This window comes from Amblyraja radiata, chromosome 34 (assembly GCF_010909765.2).
Source record: "Amblyraja radiata isolate CabotCenter1 chromosome 34, sAmbRad1.1.pri, whole genome shotgun sequence".
NCBI lineage: Eukaryota > Metazoa > Chordata > Chondrichthyes > Rajiformes > Rajidae > Amblyraja > Amblyraja radiata.
In genome coordinates, this window is record NC_045989.1 from 13,216,836 (window position 1) to 13,242,725 (window position 25,890).

The window sequence follows — 25,890 nt, forward strand, 5'->3', positions numbered from 1 at the left end:
ATAATTGAATTCATAGTGTTGCAATGACCAATCCATCAACCCAGTGCACTGAACCAAAGGTATTGGGCCTCACTCTGAAATATAATACCAGACCAGTGATCATGCATGTCATTGACACACACTGAGCTGTATGCCATGTGCTCTCAGTGTAGTCCTGAACAATACCATCTCCCATTACCTTGCCGTACAAACGTCTGGCTGGTGTCCAAGAGAATCTCGCATCCCTCCACAATCAACCGCTCGATAGCCAAGTTCTTGCGAATGTTTTCTGTTTCACTCACTTCATCGTGCATTATCCTGTGACAAACACAAACCGTGTTAGTTTTCACATTGCCGTGCACACGGACAACACAGCTTTACGGCAGGACAGTGGAAGAACTGTCAATCTTTGATCAGTGGATCCAAGTTTTCTCATGGTCTGCGATGCGGGTGGGTGCAGCACTTCTAAACCAGGAAGGGGGGAAAAAGAGGGTTTTTCGCACTGTAAACATTTTCCACCAACCCACACTGATATGCGTATGGAAGGAGGCTGGTCTCAGTTTCAATAGTTCATTCGTAGGGTAGATTTTCAACCCTCACTGTGTCATCAGTGAGATACCAGAACATGGTAATCAGAATGAGAAAACAACTAACTCCAGAAGAAAGGGAACGGAGAAGGTGTGGATAAAATTGGAAGAGACAAACTTGAAGAAATAGTTTCAAATACCAATACACTAGTTTAATTTACAAAGCAGAGGATGGAGTAGCTGGATGTGAGCTGACATTAATTTTCAAATGAGGATTGTTGCCCTATAATAAAAAGTTGGAGAAACTTTAATTCAGCCACAGTCTTTAAATGCTTCCCAGATCAGTGGAAGGAATGTTCCATCCACTGCATGCCAGAGATGGCCACTGGATGGCGTCACTCACCGTGAGAGTTCCTCCAGCTTTGACTTGGCGTACTCCAGACTCTTCCTCTCCACGTGTTCGTGGGGTGTGTGAGCTAACAACTCGTGGAGAGTCAGGATGTATCTGGGGATCTAAGGAGCCAAAGTCAGAAAATACAAATTACAAACAAGTAGATGCTCTGTTTGCAGGCTGCTTTTTACAGGACACCAAACCGACTTTGTTGTTATATGCAAAAGATTACAGAAATAAAATGGATAATTGACGATAATGTAAAATGGATAATATTGCCTCACTAGACTTCACTGGAAAATCAAATGAGCTGCAACAATGACTACTAAGTCCCCATTGCTTATTCTGTGTCCCTCTACTTCCCAACTAACATTCCCTCATTTTTCATTTGCACATGTTATAGGTATTCTCTACTTTCTCCACATTCTATACACAATCTTCAGTTGGATAATCCTATGATCACACGGAATGTGGGATCGGACACAAGAACGACATTGTGTTATTGAAAAAGTTGAGGAATGGTCTATTTATATTTATATATACCAACTATATATAATTGGTCCCGGACTTTATCACTGCAACATGCACCCAACCCCTCCCCTATGCTCTGCTGTTTCACCTGAAACATTGGATAGGTCAGGAATGTCTCCAGTGTCCTCTCTTCACAATCCGGCTTTGCTTCATATTGTTTCAGAAGTTTGTCAAAGTCCCTGTTTTGCTTGCAGCTGGCCAAGATCTGTAGACTATACTGGTGATTCCTTACAAACTCCTGATAGATGTTCAGCATTGGAAGGAGAATGTCGAACAGGTCAGCTGTGGGATGGTTCAGAATACGCATGGTCAAAAACTTGGTGTAGTGGGCACCTCTAAACATTTCTGCAAGACTACACATGGACTGGCAGTGGAAAGTCAGACCTCACGTTATGACTTGGCACACAGATGGGAAGATTCATTCATTGTGTGGATAAAGAAGCAAAGGCTTGCCTTCCATGAGCTGCAAATGATCCTGGCAGCCCGTGAAGAGCTTTTGGAAATCAATCACAGCTGCAAACACACTGCAATATGAGCTGCATGTTCCCACAAATGAAATTAAATGAAGGCCAATAATCTGTTTTGGTAATATCGATTGGGGATAATTCATGGAGAAACCTCTTGCATTTCTTCTGGCTTGTATCCACACAAGACGGCAAGCTGGGGCTCAATTTAACATTTTATCTGGAAAGCCAAAAGCTTTAACAATGTAGTAATCTTAACTTCCGAGAAAATGCTAACTTTTATTCATCAACAGTCAGTAGCCAAGAATTCTAAATTTTAACTGCCTGTAGTTATAGAGTGTTAGAACATTACTTCCCTTCCTAGCCACCTGTGATTTTTTTGGGTGAAAGTTTTCTTCCTTGTTTGCAAAATCTCAGTCAGTCAATCTACATCCCAGACCTAAAGTATTATTTGTTTCTCTTTCCACTGATGCGGCCTGACCTGCTGAGATTTTTCAGCATTTTCTGATTTGATCAGAAATGACCGCAGTGTAAATAATACGGTGATCTTAAAGGTTAGACCGTTCTCTAAATGTTCCCAATTTTAGTGCATACCCTGCATTGCACATGTATTCCAATAACTGTTGGTAACATCCCAGTGATTTACGTTTACACATCCTTTCTATACTTGGTGCCTAAATCTGAAAAACAGCATTTCCACTGTGGCTTAATTATAATATGATAAACACTCAGTGTTACCTCTTCACATTTGCATTTTATTTTCCTTGATACTAAAACAAAAATGGTAGCTATTTTTATTTGTGGGCTTTTTACACAATGATACCTTTGGACTTTTGTGTGAACATTGAACAAACTTGTACTTTGTTCCTCTGCTCTTAGATTAAAGGGCTATTAATTGGCATTTGCCAATATTCAACTGCACATGGCACCCACCTGCTCATGCAGTTCTGTCCACCTATAATCTTGATAATTCAATACACGTGACAATAAACTAAACTAAACTAATTCAGGTTACAGCATTTCCAAAATTATAGAATAATCAAATTCCAAAATTATTCTTAATTGTTTTATATGTAATAAATGGGAGCAGACCCAACATAACATTTTATGGAATTCTACTAACTGGACCTTTTTTTTTGGAAAAACATTCTGTTAATTGGATTCTTCATTTTTTTTAGACAAATGACTGTAGATGTTGGAAACTGCAAAAAGAAAAGCAGACTGCTGGCGGTACTCAGCTGGTCAAGCAGTATCTATGTGGGGAAAGGAATCCTGATGTAGGGTCTCGACCAGAAACCTTGACAATTCCTTCGCCCCACAGATGCTGCTCGACCCGCTGAGTTTTCTGCCAGCTCGTCTTATGCTCTTTGATTTTATACTGACAGTCAGCCTTTTCACCAATTGATCACCTTCCTTTTAAACAACCAGATCTTTCACTCTGGTTGAGGAATTAAACTAGAAGAGCAACTGAACTCTGATTGAACTGTGCTTTGTTTACTTCACAAGAAGCTAATCCTGGTCTGTTCTGTTAAAGAGGCAAGGCTCCGTCTTGAGAGCAGAGCATATTGCGGATTGAACACTATAATTTTCACATCTGCACAAAAGAACGCGACACCTGAGTTACCAATGGGGATCCTCATGATATAAGTACTCACGATACCTACCTAGTACTAGTGTAGGCCAGCTGGAGACTCGAGCTTTTAGTCCCTGGTAAAATATTTGGTGCAAAAACATAATTGTTTCACTGGAAAAGAGAACAAGATAAGTATAAAGAAAGAGAATGGAATGTGTATTTACAATAAAATCCAGCTAATCATTTCTGATCACATCCTTCCAAGTCATAGACAACTCAATGGTGATAGGTATGTATGGAATTCTTTAAATGACTTTTTTTTGTAAATCTTTCACAGGAAGACTGCATTTATTCCTCCTTTGGGAATCTGGTGGGAAGATGGAACCAGTCATGACGGTTTGGTGCAACTTACTGTCTTCAGAGCATTTTCAGGGGGAATATTGCAGTGGATCCAGAGTCACATACAGGTCACAATGGGTAATGATCAAAGGTCTCCATGCCTGAACATTAGTGATCCAAATGACTTTTTAACATAATCCACTATCAATACAATAATTCCAGATTTATTTCATTATCTAAATTTAAATTACCCGCCTGCCAGCATGGGATAGGAACTCAACTTCATGATTGTTGGTCCAGCATCCTAAGTACTATTTTATTAGATTCTCTTGCTGGATACCTGTTTAGGAATACGCTGCTAACATCATCATGGGCGATCGGAGGCTTCTTGGAGCTGGCTGCCATGCGGAGTGGTCGGAGGAAGCAGTTCACAAGGATGTGGAGCTGCTGGACATACTCAGCCTCAGCCTCCAGCATACTGAACACAACCTGGTTCCTCTTCCTCATGCTCTCAGCATGTGGGGAGCGGATGTAGTCCTGGATAATGGTCTTCCACTTCCTTCTGCACAGCCATCCTCGCAGGAAGCTTTGGACCTGTTGGATACAGCAATGACTTTAACTTGGAGGGTAGGTGCCACAGTTAAGAATTTACAGGTGAAACCAAAGTTTCAAACCAAAGACAATCAACCGCAAGGAAGAAAGTTACATATCAATGAACTGCTTAGAAGGGCGGGAAAGTGACAAATGGAATCCAGTTTGGAAATGTGTGAAGCAAAATATTTGTGGAAGGCAAACAAGGCAAGAAAATGTATCATAAATAGGGGACACCTGGGGAGCAAAGGAATCTTGGAGCTTAAGGTCAAGAAGATTATGTGTTTACGAATAATACGTTATGTGGGAGGGGGTCACAATAAAATCAAAAATGTCTTACTGCAGGATATCTCAGTGGCTTGATTGTGTATCTGTCTTACCTTCTTGATTTTCCTTATATCAACATCTTCATCATTCTGCGTCACTGGCTCAGTTAGTTGGATGCGGTCATTGTTTTTGAGCAGTGAAGCAATCTGTTAAAAGAAATGAGAAAGAAAGCTAAGTGAATTCAATGACCTGATCCACTACCACTGGAGTCACTCAGCCAAGGCTCACAAACAAGAGCCACAAGTTTTTCCATACAATATTCCCAGCTTCCAACAGGATTCTCCGCAGTGTAACTGGGAGTGAAATATATCCCGAATTCAGTAAGAATCACACCTTCTCCACTTCTACCCATTTTCTTGACTTGTAACCCAGAATAATCCTACAGAGGTGACATCCCTCGCACCAGTCACCACAACCCAGTCTTGATCGTCTCCTACCTCAGCTTTCAGTCGCTCAACTTCAATCTCTTGATCCTCAATTTGCTGCCGCAATCGTTTTGCGACTGTTTTCTCAGTCTCTACGATCTGCAGAAGGTGGAGGTATTTCTGCATCAGGGACTCGTGTTCTGTTGCAAGGTTCCTGTAACTGTTCAAAGATGCAATTGTGAACAGATGGAATGAAGGGAAAGGCAAAGCTTCAGTTGCTAATCTCCAATAGGGGAAATGAGAATGGAAATTGCATTGGACCAAAGAGATTTTTGGATGAGATGACTGTTGTCCATTGACAAGCTGTACCTGATCCTCACATACAGAATTATTGACTAATCCCAGTAGTCAGTTTCTCTCAGTAAGCCCAGATCTCAACTTCAACCTGAGATATTCCAGTGATGGTGAATCAGAGGTTAGTGCTGATGGAGCAAATCATCTTCAAATATTAAATAAGTTAAATCTTCTTAAAGGAACTAGAATCGAGATACTTATTTCCAATGCAAGACCAATAATTATGCCTGCTGCCCACTAATTCTTTATGGCACGCAGGGATCTCATCAGAAACATGAGGTCTCCGCCAAACATTGACAGCACCAATACCTGCGAGATGCTGTTCCTGGCACTGCATTGGGTCTAGTTTATATTTGCTGCCCATACCAGGTTGTCACAAATCTGCAGAGAGTGATGTAGAGAGTCTATCACAGGCACGGACCTCCTCACCAACTGCATGAGGCAGGAGGTACAGAAACCCGAGGTCGCACACTACCAGGTTCAGGAAGTTACTTTCCTACAATTAACAACTTCTCGAACCTACCCGCACAACCCTAATCCTACCTCGGCAACAGAACACTATGGACCACACTTGTACAGCCATCAACCTTTTTTTGTCTTAATGTGTTTTTGCAGTCATGTATTTCTTTTGCACAGTCTTTTCTTTTTCAAGGAATTGGGTCCAGTTAATCACCTCTAATAATTTAGGAATACATATTGAATTAGCAACATTGGATTTTTCACAGGCATTTGAAAGGGCAGATGATATGTCAAAATAATGGCACCTTCCAGTTACACACTGGAATATCAGCCTAGTTCTATATATGAGAATGGAGCATGAGCGTGCAATCTTCACCTCAGAAGCAAGGGTGGTGCCCACTAAACCACGGAGATTATAAGAAATATAATAGGTTATTTGGGTCTGTGTCTGCTCAACCGTTCAATGATTGTAGATACAAGGGTGTTAAGATTCATGGAGACTCAGGAAATATTGAAAATGGGGATCGGGCAGGAAAGTGCAGGAGACAGAGGATCAGCTGTAATTTTGTTGAATGGTAGAACAGATTTAAGGGATGAATGGCCTCCTCCTGCTCCAGCTCTTGGCATTCCAGTTATGGTTGCGGCGCTAATTGATCCAGGGCATCAGGCCTCTTGCGGCTTAGAAACACCTGGGTCCATTAAATTATTTTGGACAATGGATCCAACAGCACAAAATAAACAGTTGAAATCTTTTGCCCCAAGTACTTCATTGAAATCTTTTCAATCCTTGCTTCAATAGTTCAACGTCAAACACGGTCTCTTTATAAACATAACAAAATGTCACAAAAAATCACACTCCAGCCGTGTAAGGATTTGAATAGTTTAGTCAGCAAGGCTCTTGACTTGTTTATGAAACCATGGCAGGCCCACTTTCAGGGCCTGTCCTTGATGGCCTTTGGTTACCATGGTTACTAAAAGCCTTTCTGGACTTGTTTGTCACAATAATTGGCCACTCAGGCAAATAAAGTACATTCCAGAAGAAGACAGTGAAAGTGACCTTAAGGAATAAATTCTACCCTGTATATCAATCAAATCTCCATATCAATTGCAAACCTTCATCCTCACTGTGTGTCATGTGATTACAGAAAGACGTTGAAAAAGTGACCGCGATTCAAATGACTTTTTAAAAAAGAACTGTGTTTTGGAGTTGTGGGCATTGCTGTCTTTCGTCAGCTTGCTTGGCCAGTTCAGTTAAAAGTCGATCACGCTGGTGTGAGCCTTTATGTGAGTCACACATAGGCTCAGAACCACATAAAGATAACAGCTTTCTTTTCACTGTGACTGGGAGAGTTATTGGAAGGGTAGCCATGGGGCTTACAGCAAGATCCGCGGGAGAGGAGGACGGAGAAAATAACAAAGAGATTTTCTTGAGAATCAGCAAGTGCAATCTGACAGGTGGTAAAGATGATTGCAGCATATGGACCGTTAAAGTGCCGATACTGCCTGTATGAGGTTTATAATGAGCACAATTAATATTTGTGTGAATTTTATTGCTAGCCTGAGAGGATCTCAAAATACAGCCATCAGGTGTAAATTATATGAGAGGACGAGGATGGCAGTGTTGTAATGAGGTGATGTGTTGCTCCACACATTTGTGCCTAGTTGTTCGTACCTTGCCACAAAGGTAATTGTTGGCCTCAAACAGCCTGGGAACCGCTAGCTGAGAAAAGCCCAAAGTTCCTCTTATTCGCGTTTATCAGCTGAGATGGACACTCTTCCAATGAACTAGCATGAGAACAATGGGCTGAATGGCCTCCTTTCTTGAATCATTTTACTTTTCTATCCTGGTTGTTATATGATGCTACATAAATGTTCTCTTATCAAAGGGATCAATGCCTGCCTGTCTAGACTGCTTTTCCTGAAAGGAAATAGTTTCAAAATAACCTAATAGGAAATAGCTATATAAAGCAAAATCTTGCTGGACACAAGATGTTCTCTAGGGATTATTTGATAGTTCTTTTGAGAGTTTGTACAGACATGATGGACTATATAATCTCCCTCTGAACTGTACAGTTTGCTAAGTAACGCTGATGGTGATCAGATGCAACAATAATGGAGTAAGTAGTTGGGTAATCACACAGTGATCAATCCGTATTGATGTGGCTGCAACAAATCCAGACAATATGTGAGGAGGCTCAGTACTGCTGGACAATGGAAATGGAAAACAAAACTCACTGATTTGTAGTATGCAGAGAACATTCACGGAGATGTTGCCAGGACTTGAGGGCCTGGATATAGGGAGCGGTAGGGCAGGCTAGGACTTCATTCCTTGGAGCGCAGAAGGGTGAGGGGTGATCTTATTGGGGAGTACAAGTTCATGAAGGGAATGGACAGAGTTAATGTTCAATATCTATTTCCCTAGGGTGGGGGAATCAAGAGCCGGAGGACATAGGTTAAGTTGAGAGGAGAAAGATTTAATAACAACCTTGGTCCCATTTGCCCACCACATAAAGCATGGTGAGCATAAGGGGCGATCTGCCAGAGGAAGTTGTTGATGCAGTTACAATCACATTTAAAAGACATTTGGACAGGTACATGGATCGGAAACGTTTAGAGGGATATGCGTCGAATGTGGGCAAAAGGGACTCGCTTAGATGGGGCATCTTGGTCGGCATGGATGAGTTGACCCAAAGGACCTGTTTCCATGCTGCGTAACTCTATGACTCCATGATCCACCTAATGTACCACACCCCCATCATATCCAATGTTGCTCCTATACTGGAGCCATAAAATATTTTTCTGCCACACAAGGTTACGAAGTGATTCAGCAGGTCAGGCAGCAGCTCTGGAGGACATGGAGAGGTGACGCTCAGGGTGGGAACCCTGAAGGGTCCTGCACTTTGTGTTTTTTGTAAACCAGCATCTGCAGTTCCTTTTGTCTTTAAACATGTTTCTGAGGCAGATTAAACATCTTTGCCTTAACAGCAGATGTCTTGTTAGGACAACAGGAAATCCATTGACAGCCTGTGTTATTGATGCCAAGCCACCTTCTGACACAATCTGCAGCCTTTCACTCAAATTACTAATCTGGAATCGCTCCCAATGGTGTATTTTGTGTCAATTAACATCCAGCTCAAGTATTATCATAAGAACTGACACTCAGAGGATCTAATTGTACAACCAACAGCTTAAAATCAATGATTCTGTGAAGCAATTCAGTTGCTATCTTTGTCTGTCTGGAGACTCTGTGGGATTTTTCTGGATGTCTTTCACCTCTCCATGAATGGTACATGCAGAGGTCAAGTCTGTAAACTAGATACCAAAGATCCTATAGAATCTTTGCTAGATACTACTTGAACCAGCAGACTCCGCAGATTGTGTGACTTAAGGGAAGTAATACATTGAAATATTTTGAGATGGCAACAAGGAGGTGTATTAGGAATAGCACATTTGATGCCGATTACTAGACTTTAGCAAAGACATGCAAAACAAATTGGATGGGCTTGGGCAAGTAAACTCCAGAGAATTTCAGAAAAGGTGACAGTCTGCGGGCAAGTACTGAGGCAGTGCTGTACTGTCAGAGTACTGCTCTGTGGGAGGGCAATACTGGGGGAGTGCATCGCTGTGGGAGGGGCAGTAGAGGGAGTGCCGCACTGTCAGAGTGGCAGTATTTAGGGAGTGATGCACTGTTAGAGGGATAGTACTGAAAGAATGCTGCTCTGTAGGAAGGGCAGTACTGAGGAAGTCAGGCAAAAGGAAGGGGCAATATTGGGGAAGTTCATCACTGTGGGAGGGGCAGACTGAGGGACCACTGCACTGTTGGAGGGGCAATATGAGAATGCACTGCACTGTCAAAGGAGCAGTACTGAAGGAGTGCTATTCTGGCAAAGGTGCAGTGCTGAAGGAGTACTGCACTGTCAAATAGTGTCACCTCAGTCTAGGAGCTCTGTTTTGTCTGTTCAGGTGGAGACTATATAACATTCTCACATCTGAGCCATGTGGTGGTGGATTGAAGGACCACGTGAGCTACCTGGCATAAAGCTGCAGGAACAGTACTCATGGTGTGATGCACTGTCACAGGGGCAGTCCTGAGAGAATGAAGTGCTGTCTCAGGATCAGCACCGAGGGTGTGCTGTATGGTCAACGGGTCAGTACTGAGGGGCGACTATGTTCTCATCTACTTTCCAATATCTGCTTTCTGACCAGCATCACAAAAAGAGATGATCTGGCTATTGGCTTCTCATCATGTTTGGGATCAGACTGTGCACAAGCAGATATGTTACCGTAATGGAGTACATTTGAAAAGTTTTCACTGGCTGCAGAATGCTTTTTGATGTCCAAAGGATGTGAAAGATGCTATAGAAATCCAAGTCTTTGTCTCTCGCTGCAACTCTGGGTATCAATGGTGAAACAAGATGGAAGGAAAGATGTTGGTGGGCTTCACAGCGGCAGCTTATATTAATGGATAGAGTACCTATAATATTGTCCAGTATATTTTGCTTAAGCATCGCCAAACAAAATCAGACACAGTGCCATGTAAGAAAACATTAGGGTGAGTGGCCAAAGCTCAGTCAAAGTGGGAGGTTTGAGGAGGAGAATTTATGGTGGAGAGTAAGAGACATTAAAGGAGGGAATTCCAAACGAGCAGGTCTGAGCAGCTAAATACAACAAGAGTGGAGCGTTGGAAATTGGAGATGATTATGAGTCTGGAAGTGGAGAGGTGCAGAGATACCAATCAACACAGGGACAGGCTCTTTGGCCAACGATGTTTGTGTCAAACATGAAGCCAAATCTAATCTCTTCTGCCTGCACCTGCTCCATTTCCCTCTATTGCCTGCATAGAGGTACTGTAAGTAAACAGGCCCTTCGGCCCACCAAGTCCACAGCGACCATCAGTCACCCATTCACACTATTTCTATGTTATCCCACTTTCTCATCCACTCCCGACACACAAGGGGCAATTTTACAGAGGCCGATATGGAGGTCAATTAACCTACATACCTGAGGAAACACATGCGGTCACAGGGAGATTTTGCAAACTCCACACAGTCAGCACCCGAGGTCATAATCAAAGTCGGGTCTCTGGCACTGTGAGGCAGCAGCTTTACTAGCTAAGCCACTGTGTCATGTTGCTATCTTAAAGCCTCTTTAACACCACTATCATAGTTGCTTGAGGTGATTATAGAGAGAGGGAGGGGTGAAACCGTGGAGGGATTTGAAAACGAGGGATTTGCGGAACGAGGAGCCGATTAAGGTCAGCGAGCAAACAGATGATGGGTGAATGAGAATGTGTGAGAGTTTGGTGCAAATGTTGACAGGAGCGGCAGGGTGGTGGGGGTGGGGTCAGGGAGGTGGGCGGCTGACCCAGTGAGCTGGAGCGCTGATCCATCACCTACCTTGCATGGCTGATTGCTGTCACCCAGTCATCACCATCCTTCATGTCCTCCGTCCTCAGCTCCAGGGCTTTCTGAGCATCATGGCCAAAGTTTATGGTGAAGTAATACTGCGGGAAGCAAAGGATAAAACATCTCAATCATCTCAGAGCAAACACTCAGATAGAATGTACTCAAGGATGTTTCATCACATTACTGCCCACGGCCAATCACCCCAATGCTTTCGTCATTATCACCAAATCCCATCCTCCCATTGCCAATTGAAAAACCAGGAGGCCCTTCATCCTGTGACCAAGGAATCCTGACTCCTCCATATATCCCCTCCCCCCCAACTTCTTCACCAGATTTTTTATAATTAATAAATGACCATACAATACTCAGCGCCATAAAAACACAAGTACTCAGTTTCGTTATTTCCCCTGCATTTTTTTTGATATTATAGAGATTAAAAATTAGCAACATCTGAATATAATCATCACAGTAACAATCAAAGAAGAGAAAACCAAGTCCACGGCAAATCATAAGAAGCACTCAAAGGGGTTAAGTTTCACTATAAATGATCATCGAAAGCCAGGAAGCTTTAAGGGTGTCCTGCACTGTCTGAGGGGCAATTCTGAGTATGCCCCACACTGTCGGTGAGACCTGACTGAGGGTGCACTGCACTGTCGGAGGGCCTGGGCTGAGGGGTACTGCTTTGCTGGAGGAGCTGAGCAGAGGGAGTGCTGAAGTGTGGGGAGAAAGTATTGAAGGACCACCACACTGTAGGTCAATGAAGGAATGCATCACTCTAGAACGCGCAGAGCTTGGATCTTCGCTCCATAGATGCTGCCTCACCAGCTGAGTTTCTCCAGCATTTTTGTCCACCTTTGATTTTCCAGCATCTGCAGTTCCTTCTTAAACAACTCTAGAATGCGCAGTTCTCTGGATGGAGCATTAAAGCAGAGCTCCATCTCTTCTCAGTTGGAAAATAAATCCATGGTACTACTTGGAAGAGCTGGTAAATTAGATTTATTGCCCTGGCCAAAAATGATCCCTCACTCAGTTTAGGAAGAATGAGCAGATTAGTTGACTATTATGCAGAAGCGCTTGCGGTGATCGAATTAGCTATTTGGTTTCCTACACTGCAACCGTAAATACATAATTAAAAACCTGTTTTGTTGCTCTTTACTGTTTTGGAGCCTCTCAAAAGGGGATGTGGAGGTTGCCTCCACTGAGAGGTAAGTATTTGAAATAGATGTAACTTTTCCAATCCAGATATGAGATGTTGCCTGACCCACTGAGTTCCTCCAGCACTGTGTTTTGCTCACAATTCTTTACCAATTGGTATTAAAACTTTAAAGGGCATTGCTCAGGGAAATGGAGTATTCATGAAGGAATTGTTAAACAGCCGTTTCAATGGTTACTGGTGCCTAAATATTCACGAAACACCAGTCTTCTCTTAACTGGTTCTCTTCCCATCTAATGGAGTGAATGGAGTAAGGGTTCCACGTCCCAGCCCTCAATCTTCAATAAGACTCATCTCTGTCACAGAAGGATAACACCTACAGAATTTTAGACATGAAACATCACACTGTAATAATCAGATACCAAGCATACACAGTACTGCAGGACCCTCCCACACAAACATAGTATCATATAAAGCCAAATAGAGAGAGAGAGAGAGTTGGCATTGTATGAATTTAACCATTCACTGCAAAGGAAGATTAGTGCTGTACTGATTAACTGAACAAACACCATTCGGTAAATAGCCTTAATTGGAAAAAACTAGATTAAGATATGTATGAGAAAGCGTGATGCACAATGTTTGCACTGGGGATTGAACTGTATTAGCTATTAGAAAATCCTTTTTGTAGACAATGGCCTAATTGATGGGGATAATAGTGGGAATTTTACTGGGTATATGTCAGAGGATGGAAAGAAGAGTTAATCTAAAATCAGACATTAGCCTTTTTTTGCTAAAGATTTAGAAATTAAAAATAGAAAAATATTCTTACAATTGTACAAGATATTGGCGAGGCTGCACTGATAATCCTGACGAGAGTTTTGATCCCCTTATGCAAAGAAATAATATTCCAGCATTGGAGGTGGTCTAGAAGAGATTCACATCAGAGAGTTTTCTAATCACAAAATTATTCCTTGGAAATTAGAAGAATGAGAGGTAATTTCATTGGAACATTTAAGGTCCTAAGGGGTAGATGCCAGAGGGAAATGCTTGATGAATTGATTAAAGCTGTATGATATATGTCTGAGATGTGCAGGGATTTTTGTCTCAGAGAGTGGCGAATGTCTGGAATTCGCAAGTAGAGAGTTGCGGAGCTTAGAGTTTTGAAGGTATTTAAAGAGAAGGTAGATAGTTTTTTTAAGGATCAAGGAATTGAAGGCTATGGGGCACTGGCACTAAAAAGGTTTTGAAACCAGGGCAGATCAGCCATGATCATATTAGGTGGAGGGGCAGGCTTGAAAGGCCTGGTGGCCTACTCCAGCTATTATCTATTTGCATTCTTGTGGAATATTATACTACAACCAGGATTAAAGGAGGAAAAAAGGTATCATTGGTTTTAACCCATTGCTGACGCAAATATTTGATGTTACTTTAGTAAGGTAGATAGAGAATGGGAGCAGAGGTCTGTCTATACCTCCACTCTGTTGTTATCTCTTGTACCACATGTTAAATTGTCCTTTGGTAATGTCAGGGATGTCAATTGGAGAACTTGCTTCTTCCACAGGAGTTAGTGGATGGACAGTGGCACATATTGGCCGGCATAGTCATCAGCTGAAGTTTTGGTGCATCACTATTGGCAATGTCACTCTCTGGTTGTTGGGCTACTAGTCAGTAACAACAACACCAGACATTTGTACAACACAAGGAAAATGCCCAAATACTTCTGATGAGCATTATCTGACACTGACCCACATATGGAGAAATTTAGAAATGTGATGATTTATGATGTGATGAGACAGGCTTGCACCTTACAGAAGTCCAGAGGTGAAAGAATCAAGGAAGAGAATTTCAGAGCTCAGGATAACAAAGTCGCAAGATAAGCAAGACCAGCATTGGCAGAATGATTAAATTCAGGAATGAATGGGAGTCTATAATAAGAGGAGTGTGGAGATCTCAAACAATTGCAGAAGAGGTTAATAGCAGATAACTGATCTTGGGAGATATCCCTGCTTTCAGTCATAGATTCATAGAGTCATAGAATGATACAGTGTGGAAACAAACCCTTCAGCCCAACTTGCCCGCACTGGCCAACATGTCCCAGCTACACTAGTCCCACCTGCTCACACTTGATCCATATCCCTCAAAACCCATCCTATCCATGTACCTGTCTATCTGTTTCTTAAATGATGGGATCGTCCCTGCCTCAACCACCTCCTCTGGCAGTTTGTTCCATACATCCGCCACCCTTTGTGTGAAAAAGTTACCCCTCAGATTCCTATTAAATCTTTTTCCCTTCACCTTAAACCTATGTCTTCTGTTTCTCGAGTAACCTACTCTGGTCACGAGACTGTGCTTCTACCCGATCTATTCCTCTCGATCTTATACACCTGTATAAGATCACCTCTCCCCCTCCTGCGCTCCAAGGAATAGAGTCCCAGGCCTACTCAACCTCTGTCTATAGCTCAGACCCTCGTCCTGGCACCATCCTCATAAATCTTCTCTGCACCCTTTGCAGCTTGACAACATCTTTCCTATAACACAGTGCCCAGAACTGAACACAATACTGTAAATGCTGCTTCCCAACTTCTATACTCAATACTCTAGCTGATGAAGGCCAATGTGCCAAAAGCCTTTGTGACCACCCAATCTACCTGCGGCTCCACCTCATGCACCTGCATTCCTATATCCCTCTGCTCTACAACACTACCCAGAGCCCTATCATTCACTGTGTAGGTTCTGCCCATGTTAGACTTCCCAAATTGCAACACCTCACATTTCTCTGCATTAAATTGTATCAACCATTCCTCAGCCCACCTGGCTAATCGATCAAGATCTTGCAGCAATTTTTCACAACTAATCTTCACTATCTGCAAAACCCACCCACTTTTGTATCATCTGCAGACTTGCCAATCTTGCCGTGTATGTTCTCATCAATGATCCAGATCATTGATATAGATGACAAACAGTAACGGGCCCACCACCAAACCCTGAGGCACACCACTAGTCACAGGCTTCCGGTCTGAGATGCAAGCTTCCACCATCACTCTCTGCTTCCTTCCATGAAGCTAATTTTCTTTCCATTCAACTATCTCTCCTTGGATTCCGCATGATAGGTTCCGCATGATTCCACATGATAGGTTGTTCTGGAAGGTTAGATCGTGCGATCTAACCTTCCAGAACAACCTATCATGCCGAATCTTGTTGAATGCTTCGCTGAAGTCCATATATACAACATCTACAGCTCTGCCCTCATCGACCTTTTTGGTCATGTCTTCAAAAAACTCAATCAGATTTGTGAGACACGACTTCACACGTACAAAACCATGCTGACTATCCATAATCAGCCCTTGCCCATCTAAATGCCTGTATATCCTATCCCTCAGAATACTCTCTAGTAACTTTTCAACTACAGATGCTAAGCTCACTGGCCTATAGTTCCCAGTATTTTCCCTGCAGCCCTTATTGAATAGAGGCACAACATTTGCCACCCTCCAGTCTCCCGACACCTCTCCTGTATTTAAAGATGACGCATAAATTTCAACCGCAATTTCCTCTCTGGTTTCCCACAATGTCCTCAGATATATCTGAGTCCTCTAAAAGGAGTCATTCTTACCAAGTTTGACGATTCCAAATGCTAATTCTAAGAAATAGCACAGCTTGAAAGAGCTTTAGTTCACATTTAACCTGCCATCTTTTCTTTTCACCATTGTATATATCCATAAGTGTATTTAAGCTTTAGAGAAAGCCCCATCAATACAATTCTTTCTTCAAGGAAATGGGAAAGAGCATATGGACTGGGTCATGTGAGCAAGCAGATTCTTCTTTGGAGAATCCAGTCAATATTGTGTGGCTCTGATTCACACTGGAAATAAAAAGTCTAAAAGGGCTTTTTGCAGAATGCGACAATAGCATCTTTCGGTCAGGATGATCAATGTTTAGAACACAAAACTGCACACATCATGTGCTGAAGGAATGTGAAAGGAGAAATTCATGAATGATTAAGGGGTCGCCAAATTCCTGGCAGACGTCCCAGGTCATGTTTACTCACCTGTAATGGCCGATATCTGTGAGATACCAATGAATTACAACTGTTACTGTGATTTAATAGCCATTTGTGGAATCCTCCATATCAGAAACAGGAGCAGGAGTACCATTCAATGCTGTTCCCCTGTTCCATAACTGACCTTCAGTCTTAACTCACCATGCTCCCTTGCTATCTAAAATAAATTGAAAATGTAACATCCCTTCTCCTTCTATCCCAACCACACTCCCTAACCTTGCACCCCAACACCGTTTATGCATTGGTACTAAGGCTTCAGAAGTGATATTAAATTGAGAACCTTGGCTTGGCTTTCAGGGAGATCCAAGAGTTATTGCTGAACTAATCAGCTAAGACCACGGCTGACCTCCTGCTCTGCCGTACACCCCTCCCTCAACTTTCACTGCCAGATTTAACTAGTCTTTTTTTAAGTAAAAAATTAACTACTGAAGGAACAATGGATGAGGAAAGAATGTGGAAGGAAATGAGAGATAACATTTTGGGTCAGGACACTTCTTCAGACTAATAACTTCTGAGTACCACCAATAGTAGGACATGTTAATGAACTGAGAGACCTTTGGATCTAAGGCCATGAAGCTTACTTGGAAGTGGCAACACAGGTAAATAGGCTGGTGAAGAAGGCTTACGGCATGCTTGCTTTCATAGGTCAAGGGGCATCGGATATATCGGTTGGGACATTATGTTGCAACTTTACAGAATCCTGGAGTATTGTGTGCAGTTCTGGTCACCACACTATACGAGGGAAGATAGTGCAGAGGAGATTTAACAGGATGTTGCCCAGATTGGAAAACTTTAGCTATGGGGACAGATTGGATAGGCTGGGCCTATTTTCCCCAAGTGAAGGAAGCTGAGGAAAATAGAGAGACTTGATAAATTCTAAGAGGCATAGATAGAGTAAATAGTCAGAATCATTATCCCATGGTCAAGGATTCTCAAACAAAAGGCAACAGGATTAGAGTGAGAGGAAGGAGATTTTAGAGGAATTTGATGGGAACTTTCTTTTATGCAAAAAGTGGGCCGATAGCTTGCTGGCAGAGGAAGTAATGGAAATTACAACATTTCTGAACCTTTTAGACAGGCAAAACATCGATAGATATGGACCTAATGCTGGCAAATGGGATTAATGTAGATGGGCAATAGATCAGCATGGATGTGGTGGGCTCAGTGTGTTGTACAACGAGGAGCCTACAACTTTACTTTCCACTTGCTGCTGGAGATTTGAAGATTTATGAACACATTGAGAGACTTTCTGTGACATCTTATCAAACTTCTTCAACGCTTCAAAATATTTATTCAAGAAATTCACTAGAGGATTTCATTTAGAGAGTTAGAGCTGTGCAATTCCTCGTGGATCATTTGCTCGGGACCCAATCTAGAAATCCACTAGTTGAGAATCTCGGGATCTGCCAAAGCAATTTACAGTTCAGAAATGTAGTCACTGATGCAATGAAGCTAATTAAAATATAAGGAGAGAAGGTCCAACAGTGTTTCTTCAAAGCAATGCTAAGCCCATCTTTTACATCCACCTTTGAGAGGACTCGGAGTGGAATGATTCACAAGCAACTAATCCAGAGGGAAGAATGCTGACAACTGAGTTAGTCGTGGATCTGTCTATTGTTCAGTGAAAACATAATAGTTATTGTAAATATTCTACTTTATTTTAACATGATTTTTCTCCAAAACATATTTTATTCATAAATTATAGTTATACTAACAGAATGTGACATTGGCATAATTCTCTGTGCTAAGCACAACATCATCAGCATGCCCCAGCCATTTTCTCCTCTCCCCTTTGTCGTTGGGCAGAACATACAAAGTCTGAAACCACGTATCACTAGGTTCAAGTACATGTTCCTCCCTGCTTTTTATCAGACTCTAAAACTGACCTCTTATATACTAAGGATAAATTATTGATCTCCCAATCTACCTGGTTGCAGCCCTTGCACTTTTTTAATCTGCACTTTCTCTGCACCTGTAACACTATATTCTGCATTCTGTTTTTTCTCTCTTTGATGTATTTATGGTATTTGCCTGGATGGCAAGGGCTCCTCCTCCTCCTTTTTCCTTTCTTCTCCCCGCCTCCCCCCATCCCCTATCAGTCTGAAGAAGGGTTTCGGCCCGAACATTGCCTATCTCCTTCGCTCCATAGATGCTGCTGCACCCGCTGAGTTTCTCCAGCATTTTTGTGTACCTTCGTTTTTTGTTGTATTTTGATACTTATGACAATACTATTCCAATTCTATTAAATAAGTTTACAATATTTACAGCATGTTAATATTTTTCAGTCCCAGCCATTCTGTCAGTGTGCTGTGGTGCGAGAACCCTATACTGAAGATTCCCCCCACCCCCTCCCGAGTCTTTAATGCAGCTACAATAGACTTGAATGCATCCCTCAGCTTATACTCCTGCACCTAGGAATGACCAACATATTTCAAGTGGATATAAATGCATCACTCATCAAGATGATGATCTTTCAGCAGCAGTCAATGTTTGTCTTGGTATGTTTTCTATAATTTATGTAGAGTCTGTGGATTTAGGATGAGATTTGCCATGGAACCTATGGTATCATTATGATCATAGCAAACATATTTAAACCAGTTGAGAAATTTACGCAAGCAATTTTTGTAACATTTTGCGCTAAGCACCGCATCACTTCAGCAATTGACACAATGCACTTTATTGACTTGTTTACTGAGTCTGGAGACAGAGTTTAAAATTATCCAGCGTGTGGTTGATGACATCACCCAACAACAAGCAGCGCTGTCATGTACCCCGGGAGTTATCAGATCTTACAACTCCAATTGAGTGTAAGATTCAAAGAGGGCACTGCCTCTGTACAGACACAGCATGGTACCTGTAATGCCCACGCAAACCGAGGGTTCATCATCTCCCGTGATGTGAGACTCAGAACCCGTACTGAGTGAGCTTTAGATCTTTAACACTCTTTGCAAATTCGGCAGACATCATTTTTCTCGTCTCTTTACCATAGGGACTGTTATAGACTTGTTGACAGAGATTAATTAACAACTCTATCATCATTGTATCACATGGATGAGAGAAGGTGAACTAATTGGAACCCTATATTTGATATATATGAACAGCGATTTTTACTATTGCTATTGCACGCCCATTGAGTTTCTTGAGCAGGGAAGGAGTGAGGGATGTTATGTACAAGTACAACAGTAAGCCACCGACAAACCATAGGACCTGGTTAATAGTTAGTTCTCTTACTAAAAATTGTAAACCAGCAATTGTGATGCTGCAGTGTAAGTCAATCTGCTTAGAGCAACAAAGGCCATTTGGAGCCAAGCATTGTTCAAAATGTATTGCCAGTTCATTTGGAGTCAGAAAGATGTAGTTTCAGGTCTCTTCCCTGTCCTAACCCTGTACTTACCCCTCAACTAACATCACTCGCATCACATAACCTGGTCATAAACACAGTGCTGTTTATGAGGGCTTGATATACACAAATAAAATGCTGTGCTTCCTACATTACCACAGTGACTGCACCAGGTCACAGACAGAAAGTGCTGTGGCCTTTTCTGAGATGGGAAAGATGCTAAACGTAACTACTTCCTTCAATTACATCTGCAGTTGGAAATGTAATTCTTAAACTATATCACTTCAGCAATAATGAGCAATATTCATCACAGCGAACCTCCTTCCTCACACTGCCATTAGTGTGCACACAAATCGGTATCCCTCTGGTCCTTCCATTTTATATCAAGAGCAGGAATCAGATGGACATTAATAGAAAATGGATTATTCCCAATGCAACAGCTTTCTCGTAAATGATCTTGCCTCACAGATTAGGATCTAAAGCTGATGCATTTTATCCATCAAGCTTACTGTTTTATCGGTATAATTATATTTAAGCACTTGGCTTCCTGTGGGATTGCTTGTTGGCAGCACAGGTGTGGTTTTTACCTATTAAGTTTGAATTGTGTCTCTGTGTGTGTGAGAGAGAGGGAGGGAGAAATGTGAGGGAACATTAATTGTCTTGCGACCTGCACTTTCTCCGTTACTTTCCCTCTGCAGCCAGTGAGCGGATCCTGACGTGGACCAGCTGTAATTTAGACACATTCCTCACCAATTGTGCTGAGCTGAAGTTTGACATCAGCCTATATTCAACACTCGATAATAGTAGCCACTGTTTCATGAAAAGAGAGGAATGTGTCTACATTTCAAATAGTTCTAACAAATACTGAACTATGGGTGCTATTTACTGTCATGGAGAAAATATTAATGAGTGAGTTGATTAAAAACAATTTATTTATTTCAGTTACAAGATGTTCTAGTTAATTATAGTACTGAATATGGTTTCCCTGGTAACCAATTAAAGATTTCCTAAATGTACTTTTATGTACTGGAGTGTATTCTTCTGTCTCCTTGTAAGTGAATAATATCAGGAGAGACCATCTTTAGAAATCAGATGGTACTGGTACATTTCCACTGATGTACTCCTTTGATACTTTTCAACCAAACCTGCTGGACTGAAGCCCATTGTAAGTCGTTTCCCATGCGCAGGCTATCACTAAATCTACATGTAATCATTTTGGCATATCTAATCCCATATTTGTTCATGGTTTGTTAGGTCAGAGCAACAGATTGTTCACAATTCAATACTAATGTGACTGGAAGATTTTTGCATCAGTCGGGCTCTTTGGTTAGCAGTCTGTCTACTGAGTTGAGGGGGGAGGGGGCGGGAGGTGTGGGAGATCACACTCTGGAACTAGGCAACCTAATCTAATGCAGATAGTACCAGCAAGGTGCTGTCTTTCAGCTGAGATGATCTGAGGACCTCTTTCACTGTGTAGGTGGACTTTTTTTTTTAAAGTAGGGAGTTCCCTCTGGTGTCTGGACAATATTTACTTCTATTTCATCATTTGGATTATTGGGGCATGATATCTGTGTCAACTTACTGTGTACAGTCCGGTTACTGTGTGTCAACGGAACAACAATGACTATATTTCAGGAGGACTTAATGTCAGGAATAGTCTTAGAGTATCCTGAGGAGGCGACAGACTCCTTGCTCTATTGTCACCGAGCATGTAATCCATCAGTTGCCGATTCCCCTCCCCCTGACCCTGCACAGTCATTCCACTTGCATGTGGCTCCATGGCACTGGATGTCTTCCAATGGAATTTATAGTGCAGCGTGCAGTGCCAATGCTGCACAGCATACTGCTCCCACCTCACATCACCATCCCACCCTATCAGTAGGTCTTCTCATTCTTTCTATTAAACTTCTGCCTTAACACATTTCTGCTACTTGCCTCAACCACTTTCTTTGCGAGTGAGTTGCACTTGCAAGGTGGAACCATGGCACCACTTTCTGACCAAATATATTTCTCCTGAGTTTTCCATTGGATTTATTAATAACTGATTTATTGGGAGCTTTATGGAAACCTTAATACAGCTGCCTAAAAGCTGGATCTCTAGCCCTGCAGTATTATGTGTGCATTCTATTCCACTTCGGAAATCTGGGCCCATGGAAATGAGGAGAACCACAGTATATTGAGCAGATGCTAGTCATAACATCGCACATTTACTGGCATTGATGGGTGGTATGGGAGGGGGGCGGAGGGGGGGGGGGGGGGCGGAGGGCTTGATACTGGGGACATCACATTTACCAGTGTTGGGGTCAGAGATCGCACAAATTGACTGCAGCCATTTATTGAAAGCAAGGTTAGAGTGATTCTGTTGCTGGAAATTCACAGCGGGTCAGAAACCGAGTTCATGTTTCAGGTCAAAGACCGTTCAGCACCTTTCATTGCAGACCTTAAATGTTAGCTTTGTTTCTCTTCCCATAGATGTGACCAGACAAGCTGAGTATTTTACCAGTATTTTCTGCTTTTATTTTACACACAAATCCTATGCCCCAGCCAGTCTGTGCTGTCCACCAACAACCCAGTTACACACATTCTACATGAATCCTTTTTTAATTCTGCCCACGTTCTCATCAGCTCTTCCAAATTCTACTGCTCACCTACACACGAGGGGTAATTCCCAGTGGCCAGCCATGCTGTGGGTGCAGCAAAAATTCAGCTTTCTGTGATGGATTCAGGACCGTTTGCATATACGGTCATTGAATATAAATTGGATCATCATGCAGCCCAGAAGAAAGAAACCTTTAGTTTTAATTACAAGGATCTAAAGACACGATAAGGTGTAGCGTCAATCCTTTAGCTGGGATTTTATATACTTAATGCCTAATGTTTTATAACGTTACCCTCTCTCCATTTGGTCATTTTCCAGGAAATAAGATCAATCAGTGCAAAGTTAGGTGGCACCAGATCAAGTTAGTTGATTTTCTGTTGCCAGTATAATTGAACCTGGAGAAGCTGTGAATGGGCCTGTGTTCTAAGCTGTCAAGGGAATAGGACAGACGTATTCTGAATCCAGTCCATGCTACCTATGATGAGGAAGCAGATGGTGTTTCCAAACATTTCATTCCTCAGCAAAGGCACTGTAAACTAATCAAAATATGTATTCATGGGCAACAGGAGGTCACTCAGACCCTTGATCCTATTCTGCCAATCTATCTAATACAGTTGAATTCCTCCTTCCATTCACTTGGAATCAAACTCACTTGCTATTAAACTCGGCTCGGACAAAACTCTGAACATTAATAGCCCATTATCTGTTTATTTGCACTTTATCAGTTTATTTATTCATGTGTGTATATATTTATATAATGGTATATGGACACACTGATCTGTTCTGTATTCATGCCTGCTATGTTCTGGTGTGCTGAAGCAAAGCAAGAATTTCATTGTCCTATCAGGAACACAAGACAATAAACTCTCTTGATCTTGATCTTGACTTGCCTTTGCTCCAGACGCCTTCATTCTGCACAAACCGTACATTGACCAGAATCCGGAATATTTCCAGACCTTTGGTAAAAGGTGTTAAAAATATATTTTTATGGCACCTGTCACATTGCTTCAGGATGTTCCAAAAAGCTTTTGAAATGTAGTCCCCACTGTGACGTCGGAGTTGATTCTGGGAGACAATATTCTGGATAGTCCTACTATCGTATGGTGTGACTCTGATTGTAAAACTGTACACTTGCCATAAATGTTCATGTTTGGCAGAAGAAGCTCGCCTGGGTCTATATAAAGATTGGTAGAGAGAGAGGGCGGAGAAACAAGGGCAGCGAGATTTCCGTACTCTGTAATTACCACAGATTTGAACTGACAGTTACACAAAATGTTCAGTCTTTGTGTTTTTAAAAGCTCTATCATGCAAAGCTACTGTAATTCTTCATAAATCGGATGAAGATTTGCTGCATGAAGCAGTGAATAGTGGTTGTTTCTCAGACCAAGGGAAGATGACTGTGTGGTTGCAATTTGGACCACAGCATTTGCTGGTTGCTGATTGTGATCTGGCTTGGATACACAGCGCAATATTTAAATGTTTGCAGGGGGTGCAATGAGAGGAAATATAATGAATGGTAATGAAGAACGTAACAAACTTTAGGAGGTCTAAGGCAGACTGGAGAAATAAGCAGACTAACAGACATTGAAATTTAGCACAGACAAGTGTGAAATTATGGCAGTGCATGCAGGAAACAGAAAGACCATACAATGTGTCTACATACTCTTTGAAGGACAGATTTAAGGAGTCTACATAACAATGATCCACGGGTTTATTTGTAGAGGCACAGAGTACAAAAATAAGAGAACAGTACACAACCACATTAACCATGCTTTGACCCGAACTAGACTAATGTACCTAACCCTGGCACTGCATTTTTAGTGGATGGGTGTTAAGACCTTGGAAGGGGGAAATGCAGAGGCTTTACCAGTTTGGTTGAGGAAGTGACGAACCTCAGCTCAGTGTAGAGACTGGAGAAGCTGGGATTATCTTCAGAGCAAAGAAGGTTTGAGAAAGATGTGTTCAATATCATGTTTAGGAAAGAACTGCAGATGCTGGACAAATCGAAGGTAGACAAAAACACTGGAGTAACTCAGCGGGTGAGGCAGCATCTATGGAGCGAAGGAATAGGCGACGTTACGAACTAAAGAAGTCTGAAGAAGGGTCTCGACCCGAAACGTCGCCTATTCCTTCACTCCATAGATGCTGCCTCACCTGCTGAGTTTCTCCAGCTTTTTTGTCTATCTCTGTTCAATATCATGAAAGGTTTGCTCAGAGAAAAAAAGGTTCCTCCTGGCAGGAGGATCAATGGATTGAAGATTTTATTTGGGTATGGGCATCACTGCCAGCATTTATTGCCCACAACAACTAATTGCCTTTGTGAAGGTAGCCCCATGGTGCAGTGGGGTTTAGACCCAGAGACGATGATGGATTGAAGGATATTTCCAAATCAGGATGGTGTGCAATTTGGAGAGGAACATGCATCTGCTACATTTCGCCTTCTTGACAGTAGAGATCGTGGTTTGAGAGGTGCTGTAAGAGTATCCAAGGTGCATTTTGCAGATGATAGAATTGCAGCCAGTGTGCAGAGGAGGGAATGAATAGTTATGGTGCTGGATGGGATGCCAATCAAATGGGCTGCTTTGCTCTGAAGAGCTTCTTCAGAGTTGTGGAGCTACACTCATCTCAGCAAGTTAAGAGTATACCACCACACTCCTGAATTGTATATTGTTGGTAGAGATTTTGGGGGTATCAGGAGTGAGTCACCTCAGAGGATCCAGTCTCTGACCTGCTCGTGTAATTAGTGTTTGTAGATGGCTGATCTGGTTGGGTTTCTGGACAGTGGTGACCTCAGGATGTTGATGGTGCAGGGCTTAGAAATGGTAATGCTTTTGAATATCAAAAGTATGTAATTAGACACTCCCTTGTTGAAACAAGTCATTGGCCAGCACCCATGTGGTGTGAATCTTACTTATCACTTCTCAGCCTGTGTCTGGATGATGTTACAGGAATAGAGATATGGACAGGTTCATTTACTGAGCATTGATCATGGTGCAATCTCTACTTGTGATCTTACGAGGGAAGGAAGGTTGTAAATGGCGGAGATCTCCTGGGGATAGGATGATTGATATCTGACACCACAGCTAACCTTTTTGTGCAAGAAATGACCAAGAATTGAAGTGCTTTCCCCTTGTTGTTCATTAACCGATTTTATCAGGGGTCAGAGAGCCACACTCAATTAATTGCTGCCTCGATATCTAAAGTTGTCACTCATCCACCATCTCTGGAACTCAGCTCTTTGGTCTGCATTTGGACCAAGGCTGTGACGACGTCTGGGCCTGAGAGTTTCTTCCATCAGTGAGCAGGTAACACTTAACAGTTTAGTTGACAACACCATTTTACATAAAGATGATTCCTTCAGTACAACCAAGTCAGACTGTTGCTTAACTAGACTGTGAAGCAACTCCCCCAATTTACATGCTAGTCCCCAGATGTT

The 25,890-nt window shown here is 42.2% G+C and overlaps 1 protein-coding gene across 2 annotated transcripts in view; it reads right to left on the minus strand.

Annotated features, from left to right (window-relative positions):
* Positions 1-25,890, minus strand: part of rasgrf1 (Ras protein specific guanine nucleotide releasing factor 1) — a 59,955-nt gene that overhangs the window by 25,382 nt on the left and 8,683 nt on the right. For both annotated transcript variants that reach the window (XM_033050168.1, XM_033050167.1), the window contains exons 2-9: positions 11,297-11,403; positions 5,160-5,307; positions 4,776-4,868; positions 4,145-4,398; positions 3,557-3,636; positions 1,517-1,710; positions 910-1,019; positions 179-297 (exon numbers count right to left, since the gene is read on the minus strand). In XM_033050168.1, coding sequence (XP_032906059.1) covers positions 179-297; positions 910-1,019; positions 1,517-1,710; positions 3,557-3,636; positions 4,145-4,398; positions 4,776-4,868; positions 5,160-5,307; positions 11,297-11,403 — 1,105 coding nt within the window. The remainder of the gene's footprint in view (positions 1-178; positions 298-909; positions 1,020-1,516; positions 1,711-3,556; positions 3,637-4,144; positions 4,399-4,775; positions 4,869-5,159; positions 5,308-11,296; positions 11,404-25,890) is intronic.